The sequence below is a fragment of the Manacus vitellinus genome, unplaced genomic scaffold, assembly GCF_001715985.3.
Source record: "Manacus vitellinus isolate BGI_N305 unplaced genomic scaffold, ASM171598v3 scaffold_5_pilon, whole genome shotgun sequence".
Taxonomy (NCBI): domain Eukaryota; kingdom Metazoa; phylum Chordata; class Aves; order Passeriformes; family Pipridae; genus Manacus; species Manacus vitellinus.
The window spans coordinates 13,819,402-13,844,850 of record NW_021940682.1 but is presented as its reverse complement, the minus strand read 5'-3'; the positions used below and the strand labels follow the sequence as shown (position 1 = coordinate 13,844,850).

Below are 25,449 nucleotides of genomic sequence, written 5' to 3'. Positions count from 1 at the left end.
GTGAGATAATACTTGACTTTCCGGGTCAGCGGACAAAAGAAATGTGGTGTAAATATCTCTGGCTGTAGGCCAAAAAAGCACCCACTATGAATTCAGTCTGAAAAAGGTAGTCAGTGGAAATTATCGTCTGGGAATGGTATGACATACGGCTGCATGTGATAGACCATTTATCTGTGCAACCAAAATGAAACACTAATGTGAGAGCATATAAAGATAGGGTATAATGTGAGATAAGAACTACTCTCCTGCTCAACCCTGTGAGATAGATTGAGGCTACATTAACAGCAGCAAACCATACAGTTCCAGGCTCATTCTCTGGCAACTCTGGAATGATCCAACAACAGCCATGATATCAAACTCTTCTAGCCTCCAGAGTATCCTGTAGGCATGTCTGCAGACCCATGCTGGTTCCATATTGTGCTTGGAAATTGTTTGGGAGAAGGCTCTTCATCTTGAGCCAGAATATGCCAGAGACTGATCTAAAAATTTAACAGTATAAGCAAACCAGGGCCATTGTCCTTGCTATGTCATTGTTCTATTTACTAGTATAGACATAGCCTGAGATGCCAGCTGCAGGGTGACACTTCCCAAGTTGCTCATTCTTCTTTATGTCCAAAGTCCCTCTTGAATCATTATCAAGATTATTAGCTGTGCTTTTAAAGAAGAATAAAAATAAAATGGATCTTTCAAAGAAGTCCAACTGTGACTGCCTGCTTCTCTGTGCTGCTATTTCTATAGCCTTCAGTGCTGAAGAATGTCAAGAAGGAAGGAGACAGAAATCTATTGCCAGCTTTCAGGAGTCCAGAGAGTACTTCAAATATTCCAGTATCCCATTCCCTGTACCAGGCAGCATCCATGGCTCATTGTTTGTGGCCCTCTTCCTGCCAGCATCTGACATGGTGATGCCAGCCAAGTCCATGCAGGGTCATTGGCAGTTACAACAGCATGAATTTTACAAGACAATTCAGAGCCGTTTCTGTGTCAGGAGGATATTTCTCAATGAATGTGCTAATAAGCCCAGGACCTGCTTCTCATTTTACGCTGACATAAGTGTACCACTCTCAAATGTACTGCAGAAGGTTGTGAAATCACAGCTGAGCACTTGGAGTCATGTGCGAGCCTCCCAGCTTTGTAGTCAGGGCACATGGCTAAACATTGTGTAAAAGATGGGGGGAGAACTGTATTCACTTCATCCTTTGGTGACAGGAAAGTACCTCCAGCAGAGCGTACAGAGAGATTAGAGACCAGGAGTAACAGAGGAATGATTGGCTTCAGTGAGACCTAATTACTCCCATAGTGCCCGTTGTGGAAGGTTGTTTTCCACTGCGAAGTTTAGGGAAGTTTTCTCTCCAAAGAAACCCCATGCTGCTCATTTTGAAATCAGTGAGAATTCAGAGTTTTCCCAAAAAAAGGGACAGTCAAGCTTGACAAGTGAAGAGAGATCTGTCGGCCTGCTTCTTGTGAACCTTAGGGATTCTTGGAAGAGCGATGATTTTGAAGACTTCAGCATAAATTCATAAAGCATTTTGTTTCCCATCTGTCTCCTTCTTATATATTTTACCATAGCTTAGGTGTTACAGTTTTTCCAAAGGTAACCTATCAAAAGAATATTCATAGAGATTTCTCCACCCTCTTAACAATTAGTGTTCATCATGTCTTCCTTTGCAATGTGTTTACGTGGGGAATGGAATTTTGTAAGTAGAGAAAAATACAGCAAAAGGCACACAGTTCAGGTCAAGAGGAAGAGGAAACTCAAGAGTTTCTTATTGTCTTTCACTGAATCTCATAAAATATATTTAGACAGTTTTTCAATATAAGGAGTTGGGAGAACGTATTCACTCTCCTAGCAAACAAGGAAAGTCAAGAGGCTTCCTTAAAGGCATTACTGCAAAATACCAGCTAAGTGAACACCATACATTAAAAAATTAAAGAACTTTTCCATGCAGTCACAACAACCTTTAAAAAACTTGCCTGTGATTTAAGGTGCAGTAATGGGGATTTATTGACCAGGACTGCTAGATGTGTGCGTGAATACAAACATGCATATGTGCGTACACATACACTGTATTTTTGGTTTGTTCTTTTTTTGCTGAGCATCTGCTTGCCTGGATATGTTCATATAATTTTCACACTTGAAGCTCCAAACAAATGAGAATAATATCAAATGCTCACACTCTTATTCTCCACTATGGGAACCCAAATACATCCTGTCTCAAATAAAGGAGAAGTTAAGCAACATTAGAGGTGGAATTAATGACAAAATGTTCCGGTTTGTGCTTAACCTTTTTCACTCACTTCCATGACCCATTCTAACCACAGCAAGTGTTAGTAGCCCTGAAACATTGGTTTGTGGTTTGTTTACTCAAGGATGTGGGGATTAAGTGATGCTACTGTTGGGTTTTCTTTTTTTTTCTTTTGTGTTGTGATTTTTAAAGCAATGATAGAATCAAATGATACTTTTTTACCACTCTGAAGGATCTTCATCCTCTAAGGCACTGCTGACTTCACTTACTAGCACAAACTGATTTATGCAATATCTCCATCTAGTTACTATGTTCATTGCTATCTGCAGCTCCAGTGCTGAATAAAATGAAGAGCCCATCCATCTGAAGCATCTTAAATCTAAGTTTGCTTTACACACATTCCTTGTTCTCCATTGCTCTCAATGCAGCATTGAGACCCACTTTAAATTAGAATGTTTTGTCTACCCTAAAACCTTGTAATCATCAGTCTCACTTGTGCCTCTTCTTTATGCCACTTCCCAAACTTGCTTGCTGCCCAAAACTTTGGTCTCTGCCTTCACAGTACTTTGCATCAAGTGTGTTAGTTTATTCCCATTTGATGTTGCAAATCTTGGGATTTTAGTAAGATAGTTCCATAAACACAATGACATCGTGTCATGACATCAATATTTTCCTGTAGTTTTGAATCAGCTTGCTTGCTTTCACAGGAAGTTATATGTTCACTGCTCCTCCAACTTAACTGACACCAGGGAAGTGCCACACACATTACTTTCAACATTAGCTCACAAGTGCACGAACAACATTCCCATCATTCATTAAGTACCCACCCAGAACAGACTTTGTCATCATACAAGGCAGCTAAATAAACAGAAAAATCAGGTTTAGAGTATAAAAGCTTGAAAAATTCATAACATTACTTCTGGGGGAAGGGTGGAGCAAAAATTACAATACCTTGTCCTATGGGGCCTTCTGGCCCAGTTCAAAACCCTAGATGCTATGGAAATACAATATTGATGCCAAGAGACCAAAGTTTTAATGACTCTGTCTCCCACCTCCCCAGATCCTTCCTAATATTATCCATGATGTAATTGTAGCCAGAACTATTCATTTTAGCATTGACTGGAAGGGGTTTGCAGAAGAAAGAATAGTAGAAACTGAAAGTTCATTGTATAAGATGAGATAGATAGTGTGAACTAATGCATAAAACTAAACATAGCAGATGGAAATCAAGAGACCTTCTGCATTGTTCATGGACTACAGGACGGTACACAAAATTACAGACTTAAGATCAGCATCTCCCTTGAGGGCCTCAGTGAAACAAGAATGGAAAGCATTGTGTTTATGGGTTAGATCAGGTCTCACAGAATCATAGAATGTTAAGGGGTTGGAATGGACCTTAAAGGTCAACTAGTCCCAACCCCCCCTGCCATGGGCAGGGACACCTCTCACTAGACCATGTTGATCAAGGCCTTGTCCAACCTGGCTTTGAACATTGCCTTTCTAAGATTCCTCCCTTCAGATCAATTTAGCTACAGCTCTGTTCTACTGCTCCACCAGCAATAAGCAGAGAAAATACTAATAAATTTACGAGAAGTATTGAAAACTGCATTACTTCTTGGAAAGAACGGTCAGAGGGTGAAGTGTCATAGTTTACAGCCATGTGTTTTTAAATAAAGGCTAATGTATGCATACCAGCACCCACTTTTACACACCAGTGCCAAAACTGATAAACTGCCAAGTGATCTTTGCAGTGACACTACACAAAGAGCAGAGCCCTAAAAATCAGGGGCTAAAATTCTATACTTTGGGCCATTAATGTAAGTTGGAAATAACTTCATGACTCTGCCTTCTCTACTACCAAAGATGGTTTTGACGACTTCCTAGTTCGGGATTCAAATTCCTGTTTGGCTCTTAACAGACCTCTACATACACCAAGCTCTAGACACATATGTAAACCTTGGCATCTCAAAGGTTTTGTGTGATAACATTTATAAGATATTAGTTCCAGGGGTTAAATTACACATATGATCTAACACCCTGCATCTGATCACTGAGCAAGCTGCAGCACTATAGTCCCATCCCAAAACCTGCAGGCATCATCTATAACAATCCTGTCAAGAGTTCATGCACATTTTAAAATCATCAAAATGTTTTTCACTATTTTTCCAGGAGAAAAGAGCCCTTACAACACATAAAAAAGCACAAAGGCACAGACATATTTCTTTGCATGATTTCAGTAAAAACATGCTTTTTTTTTATTAAAATGTGGTGCTATCCTGTGATTATAATAATCTTCTTTCACAGGAAATTTATGACTAAGTATGTATAAATACTCTTCTCAGGGTTCTGCCCTTGTGGTGGCTTCAGTCACCCTCAGAACTTCTCACCACATGTGTGTGTGAAGTCATAGTTGTGTATATAATACATTCTCCCTTCCTTCAGCTTCCTTATCCATCTAGGTGCTTGCCAAGTATGCTGGCTGGCCTTATTAGCAACAAAAATGGGACTCGAGTCCCAGCAAGACTGGTAGAAGCTGGAAGTATCCCCATTGACTGCAGTGGAGTTCAGCCCACTTCCACCACTTCAGCAAGGGCTTCCCAGCTCCATTATTGGGTGGTTATGGACACTGGTCGCTTTAGTCCTGTGGACTATAGAGAGCTTTTGATTACACAACTTCAGCACAGGCTAAGGGCACTCCACTGTCACCAGATAAGCCCATTATATAATGCAGCTCACTGTATGTGCCATGGCCTCTCATTGATTCTTCCATAAGGCAGGTTCGTGTACGTGGAAATTCGGTGGGGTTTCAGTGGCAGAGGCAGATTCTGCCACTCTGAAACCACAGCTTTCCCAGTGAGGCTATCTCATGTTCAGAGTCTGGATCTGTGTCTCACCCCAAGCCCCACACACTATGCCTAGGCCAAGCCGTGTGTGACCCCAACCCGCTCTGGCGCCAGCTGGTCACCCCTACGTGGGATGAGGCCAAGCATTACTAAGAAAGCTGAGCTCATGTTTCCAAGAAGCAAAGAGAAAGGGAGAAGTTTGAGCTGCACATTGTCATTGCCAGTGGTATTTTGCACACTAATAGTAAACTTGGGTTGTTTATTGGATCCCAAACTTTCTTTGCATGTATACAGGAAAACAGATGCTTCCCACTCCCAGGCCTCATGCCCAAGCCAAGCTCCCTCAGCAACACTCGTACATAGGGTACACAAAAAGGGCAGTAGAGACATTGCTTCCTGCCTCTGTCTGCTTTGAGCTGGTGATAGAACATTATCTATGCTGCACACTTCTTTGGCCTCCTTGCCAGGGTGTCAGGCAGGCTCACAGCATGCAGTTTGTTTTTCCTGTGAGGTAGGAACAGCTGCTGCCTCTGCTCACAAACAGGGAACAGAGGCCAGGGCTTGCAAACGCTCAAACAAGTGGCATGGGGTATGGATGAGAGAGCCGGGAAGAGAGCCATGTCTCCCAAAGCCTGAGCAGGTGTGTGCCCTAACTACTAGGTTACCTTTCATCTTTCAGCATTAAAGGCCTGGCATGGTCCACCCCTAGACCTATCTTCAGTAAGCCTCAGGTGCAGTCCTTCATTTAATTCATTTATGCCAGCAGCAAATTAAGTTTCAGGCTCTTACAATGAATTAGAGAGGTGAAGGGGAAATAGAGCACAAACTCATTGCCTGGACATATGCTTAACTATTTGGCTTCAGGATGGCCATCTATCAGTCTCTTGCCTCTTCTTCTGAAGCAGTGGTGCTGGTCCCTGCCTGTAACAGGACTGTGGTTTATTGCAGCTGTGTGCCCTTCTGTGGTCTGAAGACAATCCTTCAGCTTTCTGCCTGAAGAAAGTCCTCACAAGTGACACAGGCTGCTTGAGAACGTCATGCACTCACTGTTCCCCTCTCCTGTGACATTTCTTTATATAAGCAGCTGAATAGCAAAACATATCAGTGTTCACTACTAATTTTGTTATTTATAGTGATCTGCCACAGATGGAGACAGCAGCACCATTCTATCTTTAGGGCGTAGTGCCTGCCTGTCCATACAGACAATTGGTAATTAGCACAAGAACAATTTGTTTACCTATTCTCAAACTTCAATAAATAGGAGACCCATTTATCCACCAAAATTCAACTCCCTCCCTTTGCCAGACGTCCAGGTTAACTGCTTAATGAATAGATCTCATCACTTCAGGCATTTAAGTAAAGACAAAAGTGTCTTTAAAGGAAATTAAATATGTAATAAAAAATAAGTCGTTATGTACTGAACAAAGAGCATTTCAATCACAAGAATCATGAGGACAGGTCAAGATGAACATCACAGGGACACCAAGCAGAGATGTAGAAATGGACTAGCCAGTACATAAGGGAGATGTAGTGTATCTATTCTTGTTACTCCTGACATGTGCACTTCCTACCAGTACAGCCTCACAGCTCTGAGCCAATCACTCCAAGCGAATCCTTGCATGAGCATGAAACTGGAGAAGGCAGAGAGGATACTCACAGTTCTTCAAGTAAAGTCCCACATGTGCTCTAAGATGCACTTGCATGACTTGGGTGGTAGGACCCTGCCCAGTATAAAGACCACACAAGCCAGGGAGAAGATATGACTTTTTTTTTTTAAATTGCTGATTCCAACCCCTTTGTTTTCTTCTATTCACTATACCCACCCCTGAAGTAAGGGAAGAGAGGAGGAAGCTTTATGACAGATGGACTTTGTGAGTTTCACCTAAGGGTTGGCCCCAGTTCACTCCCTCCTTATACCCCCCACCTCCCCTCTGACAGGAGGGGGACATTCACTATTAAGGCCAAAGCAGTCTGTGTGGTAAAGAACAAAGAAACTGTGTCTTTCTCACAATTCAGATGTTTTCAGCATCTGAAAGTGTCCAGTTACTCAAGCTTGCAAATGTGACTGTGTTTTACAGGCATATGAGAGTGCACACATCCATATGTACAGGGTGGGAAAACTGCTATCACACAGTAGAAGATGTAAGGAATTCTGCCTGGCTTCCATTTCCAATCATGTGGAACCCAGTAAAGAACCATTTGCTTATTGCCCTACTACCTAGACAAACTTTATTTGTTCTTTCTATTTTCCTATCAGCATCCATGAAGGGGATAGAAGCTACTAAATAGAAGAAAATTATTTAAAGCACCATGGCTGGAAAGAAATAACTAATGAGGAGCTTATTTTTTGTCTTTCAGCTCACAACTCCAAATTTCCCTGTAGTGGTCAAGCTAGGACATGCTCATGCTGGAATGGGGAAGGTAAGTAAAAGAAAAAATATATATCACTTCGGAAATGAATACATATGTGGCACAACCTTCCTGCAATCATACATGGCATGTGGCCAGCCAGAAAAGGAGTTAAACCTCCCCACAGCCTATCTGGGTCGCACTAGCTGTTCCTGTGGGAGAAAAGGCCTTTTTCTGCTGTCACGCACTTGGAGACAGGCCGTGGTATTGGGTTGGAGGCTGTCTGGGGTGTGGGAAGGGGGGTTGTGAAGAGTGGGGGAAAAGCTGGCTCAGCTGAAGTCATTAGGCTTGTCTATTATATATTTTCTCCTCTTCTGAAAGTGGTAATGTTGTTTATTCAAGCACCTGTAATGTGCAGCTACACCCCATAGCTCTCACAATGAGAAGCAGTGGCGCTGGGCTTCTTGAGTGCATTATGATGACCTTATTCAAGAAACGGGAGCCCTTCAAGTTATTTTTTTTCCTCCTTGCAAGGAAGAACAAGACCTTACAAAGCAGAGTGGCTGGTTGCCTGCCAAAGAATCCTGAAAAATAGTTCACTACCCAGAAGGACCTGTTTGTTTTTCCCAGGCTCTCTGGGATCTTTATTTCCCCAGTGAATTAGCAGGCCCTGTTTCTTGGGGTGACTGAGCTCCCCTTTCAGTAAGACATCGCCAGCACATTCCTGCTACACTTTAGTCTTCTCTTTCTTGCATATATCTTTTAAAAGGGCATTACCTATCTGTCTAAAACTTGATTTGTTCAGAAGTAGGAAATTCTGATGTATCATCTCCAAATCCAATGCGTGGTAGATGAACTTCATAACTGATATGCCTGTCACAGTGCTTCCCTAGAGCAGACAGACCTTCTCCTGGTCTGAAAATTATATATACTTACACCAAACTTAAACTTGGTACAGCCTGTTTGCTTGTGCTCTGGAAACAGAAGCCCTTTCTGGCTTGTTGGATTGCACATGGAAGCTCTCATAATCTTTCTTGCTTTGGCTGCAATATTCCCCTGCCCAGATGGCAGCTGCCAGAGAGGAAGTGGGTGCAGATCCCTGTGCCAGTGGTAGGGTTGGCTTTCAGCATCAAGGAACAAACATTTAAAATAAGCAGGAAATGTTGGTTAAAATGTTGGTGCTACGTATGTTAAGCAGGCAAAGGGATCATTGAATTAGAGTGCATGCAGACAGCCCAGAGGTGCTTGTAGAGAGCCACTAACATGTCCCTAGGATGGATTTCATTAGCAAAATCCAACCAGGAAAAACCAGGAGGAAGAAACCTCACCCTCTCTCTTGAGACCCCGCAAGCCTGGATCTCTCTGACTGCTCTGCCATTTCACCTGTAATGTGGGGAGAGCTTCATGTCTCATGCACCAAGGACCCTCAGTGGCTACAGAAATGAGGGTAGAATCAGAGATAAGTACCCCAATCTTAACAACACTTCCAGACAAAGCTCTCAGCGGAACATTCAGCTATTGTCCTCTGCACCACAGACCAGATCTTCTTCTACATCTCACTTTCTCTCGCATTTTATTCTTTATTAATGTGGATTTTTGCTGTCACAAGTTACGGAGGAAGAGAGGTTCTATTCAAATTCCAGGCACAATTGTATTCAGCAGTACAAGGGGGGTACGTAGGAAGTCATTCCAGATGAAGATAGGCTAACAGCCAGTATCTTAGAAGAAAGAACTGGTCTGAGGCCAAGTTTACTTTAGTCTATTATGAAATTAGTGACTACTAGCAAGGTCTGGATGTGGATTTGGGCACAGAGTTTCAACACTGCTCTGTTCAGTAGATGGGGAAGGTACAGGAAGCATGAGTTGTTGACCTTACAGTTTTAGTTTGGGCCCTTCTCCAGCCACAAGCAGCCTGAAGGAAAGTTGGGACGAATTAAATTTTCTTGAAGTCCCACTACATTTCATTAAACAGAGCAAAAAGAGAAGAAAGAGAAAATAAAATAAAGAATAAGTCAGTTGGTTTAAAAGACAAGTAACAAGAATTTGTTTCATGTTGTTTTTAAAACAATAGGGTTCAAGCCCAAGTGGAATGGACAAAAGAAAACCACAGAAAACATCATGAGAAATACAGAGAAGCAGAACTATGGGTATACTAGAGAAGTAACGCCTATAGGTTAAAAAAAAAATCAAACCTACAATCAAGTAATTCAGAAGAGGAAAGTTTCCAGGAGACATTATTGTGGTTTTAACCATCATAATGTAAAAGCAATAACCAGTGATGATAAGGAGATTACAGAGAGCTAAAGGATTCCTTTGCATTGGTCTTCAGAAGTAGAGATGATAGCAGGAAATATCAGATCTTTAGCTGTAAAACATACGTAATATGAAAAGAGAGAGGTTTGCTTTTGATTTGATGAATGTAACAAAGTAAATGTTAATACAGCACCTGAATCAGGTCATCTTTTGTATTAAAGCAGTGACTGGAGAAACAAAGGATAAAATAACCAGCCTATTAGCCAAAGTACACATGTGAGTATTAAAAATAGTACTTACTGCAACAAATGTTGCCAAGATAGCGAGCCATGTATTTGTACCTGCAATGAGTGCTTCAAAGGACGTGAGCATTCAGATTACAATCTTATTACCAACAGAAATTGTCAAGGAAGTACTTACATTTTTTATGTTATTAATGATAAAATCACATGTAATGGGAGGCACCAAGACTTAGAAGAATGAGCAAAGATGGGAAGTCCAAGCACTGTTATTCTTTATTTGTTCCGAGGCAGTGGCCAGGAGCCAGAAAAATTCTGGACGCAGAAAATGCCTCTTCCCCAAAGAGCTCCTCCATCAGCTTGCAGGGAGATTGGTGTCATTTCACAGTTTTTCTTCAGTTTCTCTGGGTTACAGACCAGAGGGATTATAATGATTACCTGATACTTACTGCTAATTCACGTTCATAAGGCTCTTGGCAGTATAAGAAGTGCTGAGTGTTTATTATTTTGCAATAATTGCTAGAAAGAGCATAATTATAATAGACTTTCATTTTCACATATTGTTTGTTTTCACATAATTTTCACAAAATTCACTCACCACATTTTTTAGTCAGAGGGTTGAACAAAGAATCCTCAAAGCTAAAATAAAAATAACGATGTTAGGACTTGTACAAAACAGGCTCTATTGACTGCCTTCCCCTTAAGGGTGGGTCATCACAACTGTCTTTAGCTTGAAAGAGAAATAGTTAGTATTCAAGGTCAGAACCAGAAGGGGTAACAGTATACCGATAGTGAAAGAAATGCTCTTGCCAAGTGATGTGTGCGTGTGAGGTGCCTGTGGAGATGAAGAAAACAAATTTGCAATAAAAGGCATCTTTTGAAATTTCCATTGAGAAATGAGGAAACAACAGCCTCTCTATTGACTTGAACAGAGACACCAGTAATACCCTTTACCCAGAGACAGACAATCTTCTAATCTAAAAACAGAACATATGCCCCTTAGCCCCTCCCATGACCATCATTATCCTCCTTCCAAAATTTGGGGTCACTTCGTATTTCAGTGGCACTGGAAGATCATAACAAGTGCTCTCTGTGTTGCTGGTCCTATCCAGTATTGATACACATAAAATATCTGCAGAAATACTGCTTAGACAACAGCTTAAAATGGAGTTGGCAGAAAAGGACCTTTCTCATGTACTTAAGTTGCTCAGGTTCATGGGATCAGCAGTACTCAAGCAATCTTCCAGGGAAGCCATGAATGGACACTGAGACATCCTTCCTTGTGCGTACGGAACTGTTGCTTACCCAGCAGTTCCTTAGAGGTCAAGGCAGTTTTAAGCATTGTGCCATTTGAGCCTACCCACCCCAGAAGTGATTGAGGTTTTCTGTTGTATAGGGTGAGCACTGCAGTGAGAAAGGACTAACACTTCTTCCCAGCTCTGGACCTCATCATGCCAGAGCCCACGGAAAAGAATAAAGCTCTGAGTGTGTTATTATCTGCCATTTGTGTGCTAACGTGACCCTAAAGTGCCCTAGGAACAGAGCCCAGCACTGCAAATGCACTCAAAGAGCCCCTTCACCTCTTCCTGATCAGATCATGAGAAGGAAACAACTGCCAGATCTGCAAAGAGAGGAAAAACAGTATCTGTTCATGTGATTTTATATATATTTATATTAATCTAATCTTTTTTTTTTTTTTTTTGCTAGACTTCTTTATTTTTAGACATCTCTAATTAGGTCAGCTTAAGAGTCACCTCGTGTCCCATCCTGCCCCATAATTATGAAAATACCTTCCCAGTACAAATCCTGGCTCAGATAAATTTATTACATTGTAGAAGAAAAACTTGTTGTTCATAATAATATGGTCAGAGTTATTTTCTCTCTTACTGGATGGGAAAGACTTCTCTGCTTCTTTTTTTTTCCATGGTATAAATATAGCACAAACTAAACAGAGCCACTCTGTAATGTAAAAATACTGCAAGGTTTTTATCAGGAAGGACAGCTCGTCACCTTGTCTCTCTCGAGACTGGAAATAGAATGTTCCAAAAGCGAGAGCTTTGAAAATCCAGTGTGCTAAAGAGGAAAGGAAGGGGAAAGGGCTGCCTCGGTTTGTCAAGGAACAAATATTTTCTTTTACAGAGGACAAATAATGACTTGACATGTAACATTCATTCACAACAGAGCAGCCCAATCACTACGTTCCCACTGACTCATGAGTGAGGAGGTTCCAACTGTCTTGAAAATAGCAAAAACATCCCCATTTCTTGCACATCAGTCTGAAAGGTTTTGCTGGACACAGAAAACAGTGACTGATCCAGGGCACTGGGCACCAAAGCTGCCAAGACCAGGCCTCTTTACTAGGAAGGTTTAATGCATTAAAGGCATCATCTTTAATGTGTGGGGGAATTTCAGTTTGAGGATAATAAGGAAATGCAGACTCCATTGTGTCTTTATAATTTTGAGGTTGGCCAAAGTTAGGCTTAAACTGTGTGTCAGTTGGATCAGGTATTTTCTGAGAACTGGAGTAAAGAAGAGACTCAGAAAACCCTCTGTGCAGAACCATTCCTGAAGACCCACTATCCCAAAATGGTAAGGTCAATACAGAAAGGCTGAGCGCAGGTTGAGACGGACAAAAAATCACAATCTTTGTGTGGCTGCACCAGTTCCTCTGGAGGAAAACACTCAGACAGTGCATTTGCACAAGCCAACCAAGGATCAGTTGCACACCACATTGCCAAGCTCAGCCTTGGACACTTAACCTTCCAGCTGAACCTCTCTCTAACCTCAGTTTGGACACAGAAAGTGCTTATGCAAGTCATCTCCAAAGTGGTGTGTGTTTAACCTGTAAGGCAGAGTTAACACTGGATGATGCTCAGAGAGATAAGGCTAGGGCAGCCCTTGCAGACCTTAGTGCTTAAGATACCTATGGCACTTTGGCTAACTGACTATTTTTTCACATGGTCACATAACTAATGAAAACAAAAGGGGACTTTTGTGAAGGAGTACTTTGCAGTGCCTAGGCTAAAGATGAGAAAGAAGTGCTGTACCCCTGGGACCCTGGTGTCCAGGAACATCTGGGATGTACAAGATGCAGTAGATTAGGGAACCTTGGGACAGAGGAAGCAGAAGTTTCTACCCACATCCCTCCCTGAAGGAACCTGTGCCCTCTCAGATCTCAGGTGTGGCTCAGACAGTCCAGGAAATATCCATGGTGCATTTTTACCACGTAAGAAATCCTGCCTTAGAGAAAGGCTTCAAAAGAAGGTCTGATATTTTTTCCTGACCTACACTTGGACTGCTCTCCAGCCGAGGGCAGAAAGGTCAGTGTTTCTTGGGCAGGCTGAGGATGGGAACAGGCACCAGCAGGTCATGTAGTATCAGCTTCCAAGATGCCACCACGGGGCAAAGGGATGATCACCTCTGTGTGAGCTTGTCCCCAGAGAACCAGCCAGAGTCCCCTTTGCAATGCAGCAACGGGAAACATGCTAGGGTTTGGCCAGTGCCTGGGGTTAGAGAAGAGAGCCAGAAGGGAAGCAGGAACTATCCCAGGGAGCTTTCTTACTCAGAAAAGGCATTTGTCAACACACTGGCCCAAACTCTTCTCAACAGGTCACTAAAACACTACAGCAAACAGCAACTTATGGCTCCAGAATGAGTCTATTGCTGCTCAAACAGCCAGCACAGCTAAGCAAACAGGCTGCCAGGGCAGGGGCTGTGTTTGCACTTGCTGTTTGCACTCCTCTATGCAGCTAATGGGATATAGCATTTATCCTAAGAAGATTGCAAAGTAAAAGAGAGAGAGAGAGAGAGAGAGAGAGAGAGAGAGAGAGAGAGAGAGAGAGAGAGAGAGAGAGAGAGAGAGAGAGAGAGAGAGAAATGCCGTCGTGCTGATCTCTTTCCAACTTTTTTTATCAGTTTCATGTATTGGCCAACCTGCCATTTTAAAAGACAGATTTGTCTCTTATTAGCTAAATTGGTAACTTTGCTCTGGAATGATTTTTAATAGCCTCTTCTTAAATAATGCCCTCTGGTGTCACACTGTGTACACACTGGCTTTGGTTATGTCTGGGATTTTTTCTCCTGTTAAGAGAATGGATATTTTATTGACATCTAAAAGGGTTACAAGGCAGGAGGAAATGAATTATACAAAATTTAAAAGTAGAAAGCTAATAAAATGGTGGACTTGATAGATAAGGCAAGAAAATAAATCTAATTTGACTGTAACTTGAGTGCTTCCTGTTTATGAAGTAATAACCGTACCCCGGACTAAACCAGCGTTAACCCAGGACACGGCTGTTATTTTGTCAGATTTGGCTGGGTCTAACAATTAACAAATGGTGGCTCAGATTTCAGCTTTGGTGTGGTGATTATTTTGATGCCTGGTGGGAAGTAAGACTGTATCTCCTAAAAGGGGACCACTGTGCGTTTCTTTCTCTGAAAACTCCGTGGGAATTGCTCTGGCACAGGCCAGGGAAGATGTCAGAGCTGTTTCCTGAGGACTGCACAGTGGTATAGTACTGTGGGAGTCGTCTTCTTTGTTTTTAATTTTTTATTTTGTGTCCTTGGTGAGTCCCCCCCTCTTTGTTAACCCAGTCAAAAATCCTCAGGCCCATTCAAGAAAACACTTTTAAGTGCTCTTCCTCTCTCCCCATAAGGAAGGGGTGATGGAGAGAAGGAAGAAAGGGACCCTTCCTTTCTTTAGCTGCTGTATTTTTGAGGAAAAATTCCATTTAACAAGATGAGCTCCTTTCTAGAAATAACAATATCATCTAATTCCAGTTTGGAGAGGGAAGTTGCATCCCTTCCTCTGCCTCTGGGACAAATGTTCCTGGGCTGAGGATGCAAACATTTCAGTTGAGGCCCAAAGACATCTGTTGCACAAGCATAACACTTTGTTTTAGATCCCAAAAGTGTCCTTGTTCCAAGTAGGTCATTATATAATGGTTTTTGTATTTTCTCATTGCCAAAAGGGTCTGGGAGAATATGTTGTAACACCGTGTCAGTGCCTCCTGCCCATGCAGTCCCTCCTGCAATCATCTCATCTGGGTGGGACTTCTACTTGATGTCATTCAGCCCAGGGCAGCTCTTATCTGTGCTACAAAAATACCCAGCTCCAACACAGCCTGCATTGTTCCCCCTGGTATTTTGCAAGCCCAGGCTGTGGGTTCCCTCTTCCCACTGCCTCTGGGGGATTCCTGCCACCTCACCCTGCCCTGCCACACCACCAACATCCCCACTCAGATAGAGAAGGCAACACAGCCTAGAGCAAGGCTGCTCGTTCTGGATGCCTTATGATGGTTGCTTTTATATATCCCCTTTGTGTTTGGTGGTGGGGTTTTTTTTGGTACCCTCCCACCCCATACATGACTGTCATATTCCTCTACTCCTTTCCTAGGCAGTTCCTGAATAGTGAGAGCACAGCCCTCACCACAGCAAGAGGGAGGAGGACTCAGGGTATTGCAGTTAGCATAAGGAGAAGCAAAGACCAGGTCTTTTTTTTTATTCAGGCATCTAGAAATGGTTATGGGTCAAACTAGTTGTACTTTTCACCTTCCCCAAAACTGTTCAGTTTTTAAGAGTTTTTCTGCACCAGGATGTGGCTGAATCCTTGGCCTATGTGTAAACTGGCATTTACAAAACTTTCTAAACAGAGTAAAACAGGTTAGCAAGAGGCTTGTCCTCTGTTCTCTAGTGAAGATGGCTCCTGCCCTCTCATGGTTGAAGGCAGACACGTAAAATCACTTGTTTGTTCTTTGCAAAGAAACACCAAATACCACTGCACATGTTTCCTTCAGCTGTATCCACACAGTCTGGCATCACCCTCCTTTAACACACACTGACACAACTGGGAAACTCATCTAGGGCAGAGACTGATTCATTGTCATGAGTGAATGGACACTTAGCAAAGCAGGGTTGCAGTCCCCAGCTGTGATCTCAAAGCATTACCAAAATACAAAGTATATGTAATAATGTAAAGAAAGTCACTCATTGCTAACCCTTTTTACCCAGTCTTGATCTTTTTCCAAAAATTATTCCATCCTTTCTGCATCTGTCCAGCCCTAAGGAGCAAGAACTTGCATAGGTTTTACTGATGCACCAAACAAATTTTTGCCAATACACTAAAGTCCAGGGTTAAAGATATGAGTGAGGTGAAGTTATCCATTATGTTTTTGTTACCTGCTTGTTCAGTTTTGCTTTCCCAAATCAATGAGCTTCTGTAGAGATTTGATCATATAATTAGAATTTCTAATGTATTGGTCCTTCTTCCTTTCCTTTTTTTGTTTTTTGGGGGGGGTTATTATTTTTTTGTGGTAAGATACAGAGCATTTCTCATAACTGAATACAGATCTGTGAAAAGCCATCTTCTCAGAAAAACTCCAGCTCATAGGCAACTACCCTCTCATTTCCTAGTCTGAATCAAGTCTAGCATCCAACCAGCTGTCCCACACACATGCCCATGGCCTCACACTCACACAAATCTCCCCAAGTGTCACAAGCTCTCCCAGAGACATCCTTTTCCTTCAGAGCTTGTGTCCAGTTTGGAGACCTGCACCACTTCTTAAAGAAAGCCTAGAGGGGGAAAATGTGAAATGCCAGGGACCTGGTGCCTCGGGCTGGCAGACAATCAGCTTTCATGTTGATTTCCTGGCATTGATTTCTATTTCCTGACCGCCTAAAATACTCCATTTTCATCCATCCCAACATGGGAAATAGCAGTTTCAACATTTGAAGGAAGTAATGCCCCTTAAGAGATCAAATATTTTTCTGAAGCAACATGGAAGCAATGTGCATTAGCAAGAGCCATTTGGGTAAAGTTCTAGCTGCCTCCCTATTACCAGGTTTACCAGGGCTGGTGCATGAGGAAGGAGAATGGGATTGATTTGCTCTGGGTTTGGTTGGTCTGGGGAACTTTTCTAAATCACAGAGTCCCTGCTCTGTCCTCAGCTCTGTCTGTGCGGGGTTAAGATGACATTGTGCTATTCAGGTGTGGAGATGACTTCTGCTCACAAAGTATTCCTGTTCTTTTTGCTCTTGTCTCTTTTTCACTGGATTTTGATAATCAAGGTCAAAGTTGAGAACCAGCACGACTTCCGGGACATGGCCAGCATAGTAGCCATGGCAAAAACCTATGCCACCACCGAGCCATTCATTGACTCCAAGTATGACATCCGAATCCAGAAAATTGGCAGCAACTACAAGGCTTACATGTGAGTGCATGGCTGTGCCAGAGCGAGACGGGGAGGAGACAGTGCTGTGGATGTGACTGAGTCAGTGTCTGCTCTGGGCAGGAGTAGGAAGCTGACTTAATGTCCTTGAAGAATAGCCCTGCTGTTCTCTTCCCACCTCTGAACCAGATTCCTCATCCCCCGATCATCTTCTCCCTTACTCACCATCAGCTCATTGTATCTGGAATGTAATTCCCTGTCTACCTGTTTCTAAGACTCAGTTAGTTCCCAATATAATGACTATGTTCTGCCATTACCTCTCCATCCTGTTGTTGAAGGGCTCCTCTTTCCCAGCAAAATCCTCCAGCTCCAAATACCCTCCAGTGGGACCTGAACCCACCCTCTTCCCACTTGGAGGGGAGGGAATAAAAAAGATTTAGCCAGCTGCAACTCATGGAGTCCTATAGTGTCCAACCCATAGCAATACCCCACCCTCTGCCCAGCTGGAGGTCACAGTCCCACAATCACATGAGGACCTGAGGAGCTCACAGCACTGGGTACGAACGGCCTCAGACGGGCTGGCATGTGGGGTTTATTTGGGAGTGTTGCATGTGTACTCCTTGAGGCATGCAAAGGAGGGAAAGGAGGTGAGACATTTCTGTGGGTGCCCCAAAGCTCCTCCCTGCCCTGTGGGGTAGTGAGGTGGGTGGCAGGAAGGCAATCCTCAATGCTGGTATGCTTAAAAGTATTAAAAAGCATTCAACCAAACTTCAGTAGTCACCAAGCTGAATTAGAGATGTAACCACATGAGTCAGTAAGACACCTGTTTCTTCTTACTGCAAACCAGTAGATGAGAAAAGCCACATAACACAGCTTCTCCAGAAGCTCCTTATCCAGCCACAAAATTCTGGACAAGTAGTCATCTCCAGCAATACATTCTTCAGGTTGCCAGATAAATTGCATATGTTACCTAACACCCACAACACTGTGAATTTTGGGTCCATGTTTACAAACCTCCAGGCCATAGTTCTGCTGAAATGTAGTTAAACAAGATCATCAAATGCACATAATCAAATATTTTTCAGCTATAACTGCCTAAGATTCCCAATTGGATTCCTAGCACAGAGGTATTTAAGAAAACTAGATAATGACTGAGTCACATTCTTCATGGGAAGGACTTGTGGGACACTCGCCTACTTCATGTGATCTAAATGAGAGAAAATTTATTTTTAATCTGATCAGGTCAACAATAGCACAGTTGCCTAATATTACATTAACATCTCAGGGAGTCCAGTTCAAACTGGCCAAAGGAAAGAAGGTTTAAAATATCAATTAAAATTCCCTATTCCTGCCAACACACCCAGCCTTGGCTCCAGAGCCTGCTCCCCAACTGCCTCTAACTGAAACAAAGGCCCAGTTAGCCTGACCATATTCTCTCCTCACTTATTATTCACTCATCATGCACTCCTCCATACAGGGATCAGAAATAATACCAGATGATTGAGGAAAGAAAGCAGTCACACTAAGAGCTAATCCCACTTGGGAGTATAGCTGTGCAAACAATTGTTTGCTAAAGGGAAAACATTTTCATATGAAAACAGTCATGAACAGAAAACACCTTAATGAGAAATTAAGCTTATTAGCAAAGAAAGCAAACAGCAAAATTCATCCAGTGACTTGTTAACCCAGAAGGTTGACTTGCACTGAGAGAGCTGTTTATGGATGTGAGCTTGGGAGAGGGGTACAGTCGGTCCCATCAGGGACTGTTCCTTCTATCCCAGCATCAGACAAAATAGAAGGTTGTTTCTATGGTATAAATAAGTCCATACTATGTCCAAGGACAGAGGTGAAAGCATCCAAAATACCAGAGCTCTCACTGGTGTCCCAAATATAATACTCAAAATCATTAGTCATGCTAGCAAATCTCAGCCTTAAAGGCAATTCCAGCATCTGCAGTAGCATCATACTAAGTTACTTTCTTTGATCTGTGAGCCATGGAATCTATCCAGTATTTTGATACCTTCACCCACACATATAGACTTTAAAAGCCCCTTTCCTTCTGAGAAAAGACTGTACTGAAATTCTCCAGAATATGTTTACTTTTGCACCAAGCATCTGCCAGAGGGAGGATGCTGCAGGGTGACTCATGCATTCCTCTCTGCCCCAGATGTCCAATGCACTTCCTTCCAGCCCATGACCCAAGGCTTCAGTTCAGTTTCCCATTGACTTCAGTGCAGTGACTCCAGATTTACGCTGCTAACAAACACCTACTTAGCCCATGCCTTGGGCCAGTCTCAAAACAGCAGATAAGCAGCATGTGATACATGTCTAAAATTCCACCAAATGTATTTGACTGCCATCATAATATGGGTGAAGAGAAAACATGAATATGGCTCACGTTGCAGGGGAAACTGGGGCAGAAATTATGCTTCCACTCTCACTCGAACTGGGGAAAAACAGGGGGTCGTTTCCAGTTAAGACTCATGAAATGTTGTTCACTTTGAATTAAGCAAGCAGCTGCTGACTTGAAGGCATGGGATAATCTTGCCACCAGCTCTTAGTAAAAGGGTAACACCCTTCCTTTCTAGTTTCATGAGTGTGACTTCTGACCTTGTCACCTCCAATTCAGTTCAGTGTGCTCTGCAGGAGATACCACATCAACTGTGTCTAAACTAGAGCTACTTACAGACTGAAGTGGCCCAGGTTAGACATGGTGAGTATAGGACACCAACAGCTCTTGATCTGCTAGTTTATCCACTTATCCTAAACAATGCTGAAGGTGTCTTGGTCACAAATCTGTTTGATCAACAGATCTCTAAGAGCCTAGAGTCCTTTCCTTTAGGATACCGTACACTGTGTGGCCCCCTGATGTTTAGGATGGTTGGAAGCACTTTGACTTTCATTCCCTGAGAAAAATGGGGTTTGAAGCAGGACATTCTGAGAGAAAGATTTTTGTCCTCAGTCTCCTTTTTCACTTCATACAATAGAAAAAGGGAAATAGAAAAGAAGCCATATGAAGAGAAGCTGAGGTCACGGTCTTCAGCTTGGAGGAGACTGAGGGGAGACCTCATTGCAGTTTACAGCTTCCTCGTGAGAGGAACTGGAGGGGCAGACACTGATCTCTTCTCTGTGGTGACCAGTGACAGGACCTAAAGGAATGGCCTGAAGTTGTGTCAGGGGAGATTTAGGTTGGATATCAGAAAAAATACTCTTAACCCAGAGGGTGGTTGGGCACTGGAACAGGCTCCGCAGGGAACCCTGGGGAGCACCCCTTGGTCACAGCACCAAGCCTGACAGAGTTCAAGAAGCATTTGGACAATGCTCTCAGGCATGTGGTGTGACTCTTGGAGATGGTCCTGTACAGGGCTAAGAGCTGGACTTGATGATCCTTGTGGGTCCTTTCCAACTCAGAATATTCTCTGATTCTGTCAGTTTGGGGGCACAGTTGACACCTGAACTGGTCAGACACGCTTGGAAGGGAATGATCTTGACAGAGGCTGTGGTGTAGGAATTTGGTGACTGATTCAGTGGGCTTCAAATAAAACTTTTCAGTTTCAAAATGGCACAGTTCCCTTACAAGAAAGTTAGGAATACAGCAGAGAGATATATTTTATGTCTTATGCCCAATATTGACTGGGGATCAGAAGGCATAAACAAATCAAACAAATCAACCCAATGGCTAGAGCAGAGTTCTTATTTTGGGAGGTTTGCAATGTCAAATTTCCTTGTGAAACTGTCTAGCTGTGATTTCATTTTCTTAGGGACAACACAGCTGCTTACATTTGGTATCCCAGGTACATTTTCTAAACACTGATGTCAAATTATATTATTGCTAATCAGACTCCAGGAGTTCCCATCAGTACTAATGGGATTCTGGATGCCATCTGCTACTGCAGGGCAATTTTCAGTTAAAAATAAATGTTAGCAAAGAGTGGTCCTTCCCATTGCAGAGCTGAAAAACATAATCCTAAAAATCCCATGTCAGAAGAGAAAGAGAGTCTGAGGGTTGAACACTGATCTTACAGACCATCAAAGGGCTCATAACATTCAAAGCTTGAGAAGAAATCCATTCTTCTGCTTAGAAAGTAGGACAGCAAAATGGATGTTGAGTGAAGGCAGCAAGGCAACAAGAGGCAAGAGATATGGAAACACATAGTTATGCAACACAGTAATCAGCACAGTAAATGCTCCTTTGCCACCCTCTCCACTCCTTCAAATATGGTTAAAAAGACAATTTAAATTTCACAGCAACTATACATACTCCTTTAGAAGAGAAATAGAAAAAAGCACTCCAAGGTGTCTCTCATCAGAGTAAAGGGGAATCTTAGGTAGTTGGCGATAGTGATCCAAGTTTATAGTCTATGGGGACAACAATATTCCCACTGCTGAACATAGTTTTGCAAGTTCAGAGTCTCTTTTGCACATCAAGTTGAAAAGGTGAGAGAATTGGAAGCAAGGGCTCCCACAATTTCACATTGAAATGTTGGATCAAACCTCATATTCCCATCATAAATCTCTACCTAAATCTTCTTCTGCATGGAATGTATCCTGAATGTATCCTGTCAGCTTGTTGATTTGTCCTAGTTTGTACACTACAGAAGGGTTATCTGTACAGTGTTGTCGCAGCAGGCTGTTCAAGGTCTGCCTTGGGCCTAAAGTCAGGAAAAGAAAAATTTTCACCCCGATGGATGATGGTGAAACCCAGGACTTGCCAGAAACAGTACCTTTTTTGGAAATTAGCCATCAGCTGCAACTAATGAAACTCCGGCAATTTTACAAGTAGAAATTCTCTAAGCCCAAACACAGTGAACCACAGACAGGTCAGTGAAAAGTCAGTGAAAAGACAGTATAATCATATATTCTGGGACATCAGTACAATTGAAATCAAACTTACGTAGACATAGAATATCAGAGCTGACATTTGTGAAGCTGCTCAGGCAAATATTTGCCTGGAGAGTTGGTCTTCCATGGATGGAGGATGCTACCCATTGCTGAACACAAGGGTGATTATCTGGAGATCTTCTACACACATTTCAGCTCCCCCTAGGTTTGATTTATAAAGAAAGAAAGTACTCACAGAGCCTGATGTGTGCTCAGGATTCCTTGGAGGTTTCCCTGTCTAACTCCTCATTCAGTTTTTCATGAGTTTGAACAACGTATCCTGTATGGAGTGTTGTTCAGGAAGGATTTGGAAAGGCTTCTGGGAGGAAGAACCTCACCTCATCCCCTCCTGTACAAGCACAGAGTCAAGAATGAGGACTACAGTATGCATGAGGATGGGGCAGGAGTCTATTTTCATGTTCAGGTTATGTTTTTGGTTTGTTTTCCTAGGAGGACGTCCATCTCTGGAAACTGGAAGGCAAACACAGGTTCTGCGATGCTAGAACAGATTGCAATGACAGAGAGGTAAGGAAGAGGGTTTCAAGACAGTATTAGCTATTCTTGGGTTAGAAGGGAGGAATTGTATTTCAGACTTTGGTTAATTGAGAAAACTGGTAAGTGAGGTCTCCTGGGAGGCTGGATAAAGGAGTTTAAAAGACCGAGTGTTTCCTTAAAAAATACTAAGGACACAAAGGCAAACTGTCCTATTTTGAAGAACAGACTGAAAGTACAGCTAGAAACCAACATTGCTAAATCATTAGATCTTTGGTGAATGTAGCCACAGGAAACAAGACCAGCATGCTGAGGTCAAGCACACCAGCACAAACATGTAGGGATAAAATCAGAAAGGTCAAAGCAGAAAACAAGAAGTAACAAGAAGTTATTCTAAGTACATTACTAATGAGAGACAGACTCAGAAAAGTGTTTTTCTCCTGCTTAACAGAGGAAAAAACTGTCAGCTGAAGTGCTGAAAGCACTTTTTTGCTGTAGTCTCCCAAAAGTGGACACTGTTTTAGCTGAGGTCTTCTCACTGCTGAACAGAGCAGAAGGAATTCCCTCATGCATCTTACAGATATTTGCAGATGGTACTTACTTCCATATCTTCAAATCACTGTGATATTTGCTAACACTGCAAATCCATGACACTGTGGACTCATAATGTGCTTTGTTATAACTCCCAACCCTATTCTGCAGAACTGCCATCAAGTCACTTGTTCTCGTCACTTATTCTCCATCCTATTTAAGTAGATTATTCATAAATTTATAGACTCCATAGATGACATGTAGGCACTCATCTCTCGTGAATCTAAGATTTTTTTCAGATTACACCTCCAATTTGTCAGGATCGTGGTTAATTCTAACTCTCTCCAGGTTTGGGCACTGCATTTGAAGAAAAATAGCAAGGAGCTGGAGAGAGTCCAAAGAAAAACAAAAGGAACATTCAGAGAAAATATAATCAACTGATGAGAAAAACATGCAACAATTGCTTATGCGGTTTTCCACCTTTTTCAGTTAGAAGACCATTGATATTTTTCCAGTAGAGGTGTAGACTCATGCATAATGAATCCATGCCTGCAGTACAGAGGTTCACTTTCATTCATGAGCTGTTACACAGCTGGAAGAAGTTGCCTACAAGCTGAACACCATTTTGTCCTAAAGTTGAAGAAGCTGAAAAAGCACAATCTCTTTAAATATATGAAAGGCTGCTAATAGGCATTTCTCCCTACTTATATTATTAGTACAATACTGTAAGAAATAATGGGTTTAAAATATAGCAGAAAAGGTTCCTTTGAAAATTTCCTATATTTTCTAACAGTAAGGATGGCATACCACAAAAATTTCCCAGAGATGGGAAATCTCTGTACTCTTTCAGAGCAGACTAAAGAAATGTCTCCTCTTTGGGGTGTGAGACTTGTGCAGGTGATCATCTGAGGTCCCTTCTGCACCTTTAGTTCTGTGAAAGAGGGAATCCAAGCCAAGCCCCAGATCAAATGCTGAAGGTGACTTGGTGAGACCCTAATAGTACTGTGGGAGCTGGACATTATAATGCATCCTGGTTGTTTATAACACAGCTGAAGCTAGAGAGAAGGGTAGACATTACCTAATCCAGTGTTGTAAGACTAAAACCCAGATTCCTGCCAACCTGTCACACTGCATTTTGAAGGTTCATTTTATAGATGTAGTACCACAATTTACTACTCTAGCCTTATCCAGCCATAAATGCAAAAAATCTCATTGAAATCTGTGAGTCATCAGTGCGTGCAACAAGGCAGGAGTGTGCTGAAATGCTGTGATGAGTAAGAGCAACCTGAAGTACCTACTGTAGTGAACAGTAATCCAATGGATCTACATGCTAAGGTAACATAAAAATGGCAGTAAATCCTCTGAAAATGCAATCCCTGGTGCATGTGCATAAATACACTCTTCTTCCTCACAGCACTACTATTACACCTCAGCAGCCCTGATGCTTCCCAGTGCTCACCTATGGCCAGCAAACATTAAAGACACACAGCTATCAGGGTCTCTGGCATGAGAAACAATTCCCTAAACCTGGCTGCTGAATCCGGACACCTAGAGATGTCCCTCAGGAACAGAGGTGGTTCTCATAATAGTGCCCCTGGATGTGGGGACACAGCATTGCCTCCTGCCTGGTTCACAGGGTCCGTAGTTCTCCTACTCCTTATGCTGCTGACTCCTCCTCAGACACTGTCTTCCTTGAAGATCTGGGGTGAACATACTTGGTGTCCTCATTAGGGATCAAAGAGCACCGGTAGTCATATAAGTCATAATCTTGCTTCTTCCCAGAGACATTGTGTTCACACAAATTGATCATTATATTGTCAAGCTATGGGGACTCTGGCTGGCTTCAAGGACGTAAACTTGTTCTTTGGCCAGAACAGTTCTTTCCCCAGTCCCTGTAGGGTCTGCAAAATGTCAGTGTTTTCATGAGACTGTGGCCTTCCCTCCCCTCTCTGCATCTTGTCATAGTCCTGCTTACAGATCTGCTGTTCTGAGATGATTATTTTTATTTAAATGGCCAGGACTGCAGCACAGCTGCACAGGAAATAAAACCAAGCTGCCTCATTCCCTCCTCATTTCCACAGTGGGGGGATGCAGTCCCCCTGTAATACGCCTCTTGTCATTCTCTCTTCTCTTCTGACACCAGGATAGCTAAGGGGGCACCAGCTCACTTTCCCATCCTGGGATGGCTAAAGAAAAGGACTGCAGCCTTTAACTGTCCCTCTAACAAAAGAGTGCCTGGTCCATGTGATGAGACCACCTGAGTAGGAGTAACACCCAGGGGATAGAAGAGAGACAGGAGACTGTAAAAAGATAAAACTGAAAGTAAATTGCAAAATGCAAGAGCCACTGAGTTAGAGATGAGGGAGGGGATGGCTATTAGCTAAATTCAACACTCACTTTCCAATCTTATTCCAGTCCCAATGTGCAGGACATCTTATCAGGAGAAAGCTGC

The 25,449-nt window shown here is 42.6% G+C and overlaps 1 protein-coding gene across 1 annotated transcript in view; it reads left to right on the top strand.

The window, feature by feature from the left end:
- SYN3 (synapsin III) overlaps window positions 1–25,449 on the top strand; it is a 177,508-nt gene that overhangs the window by 132,997 nt on the left and 19,062 nt on the right. The window contains exons 7-9 of the mRNA XM_008924225.3: window positions 7,445–7,507; window positions 16,993–17,135; window positions 22,425–22,499. Of these exons, the coding sequence (XP_008922473.3) occupies window positions 7,445–7,507; window positions 16,993–17,135; window positions 22,425–22,499 (281 nt within the window). The remainder of the gene's footprint in view (window positions 1–7,444; window positions 7,508–16,992; window positions 17,136–22,424; window positions 22,500–25,449) is intronic.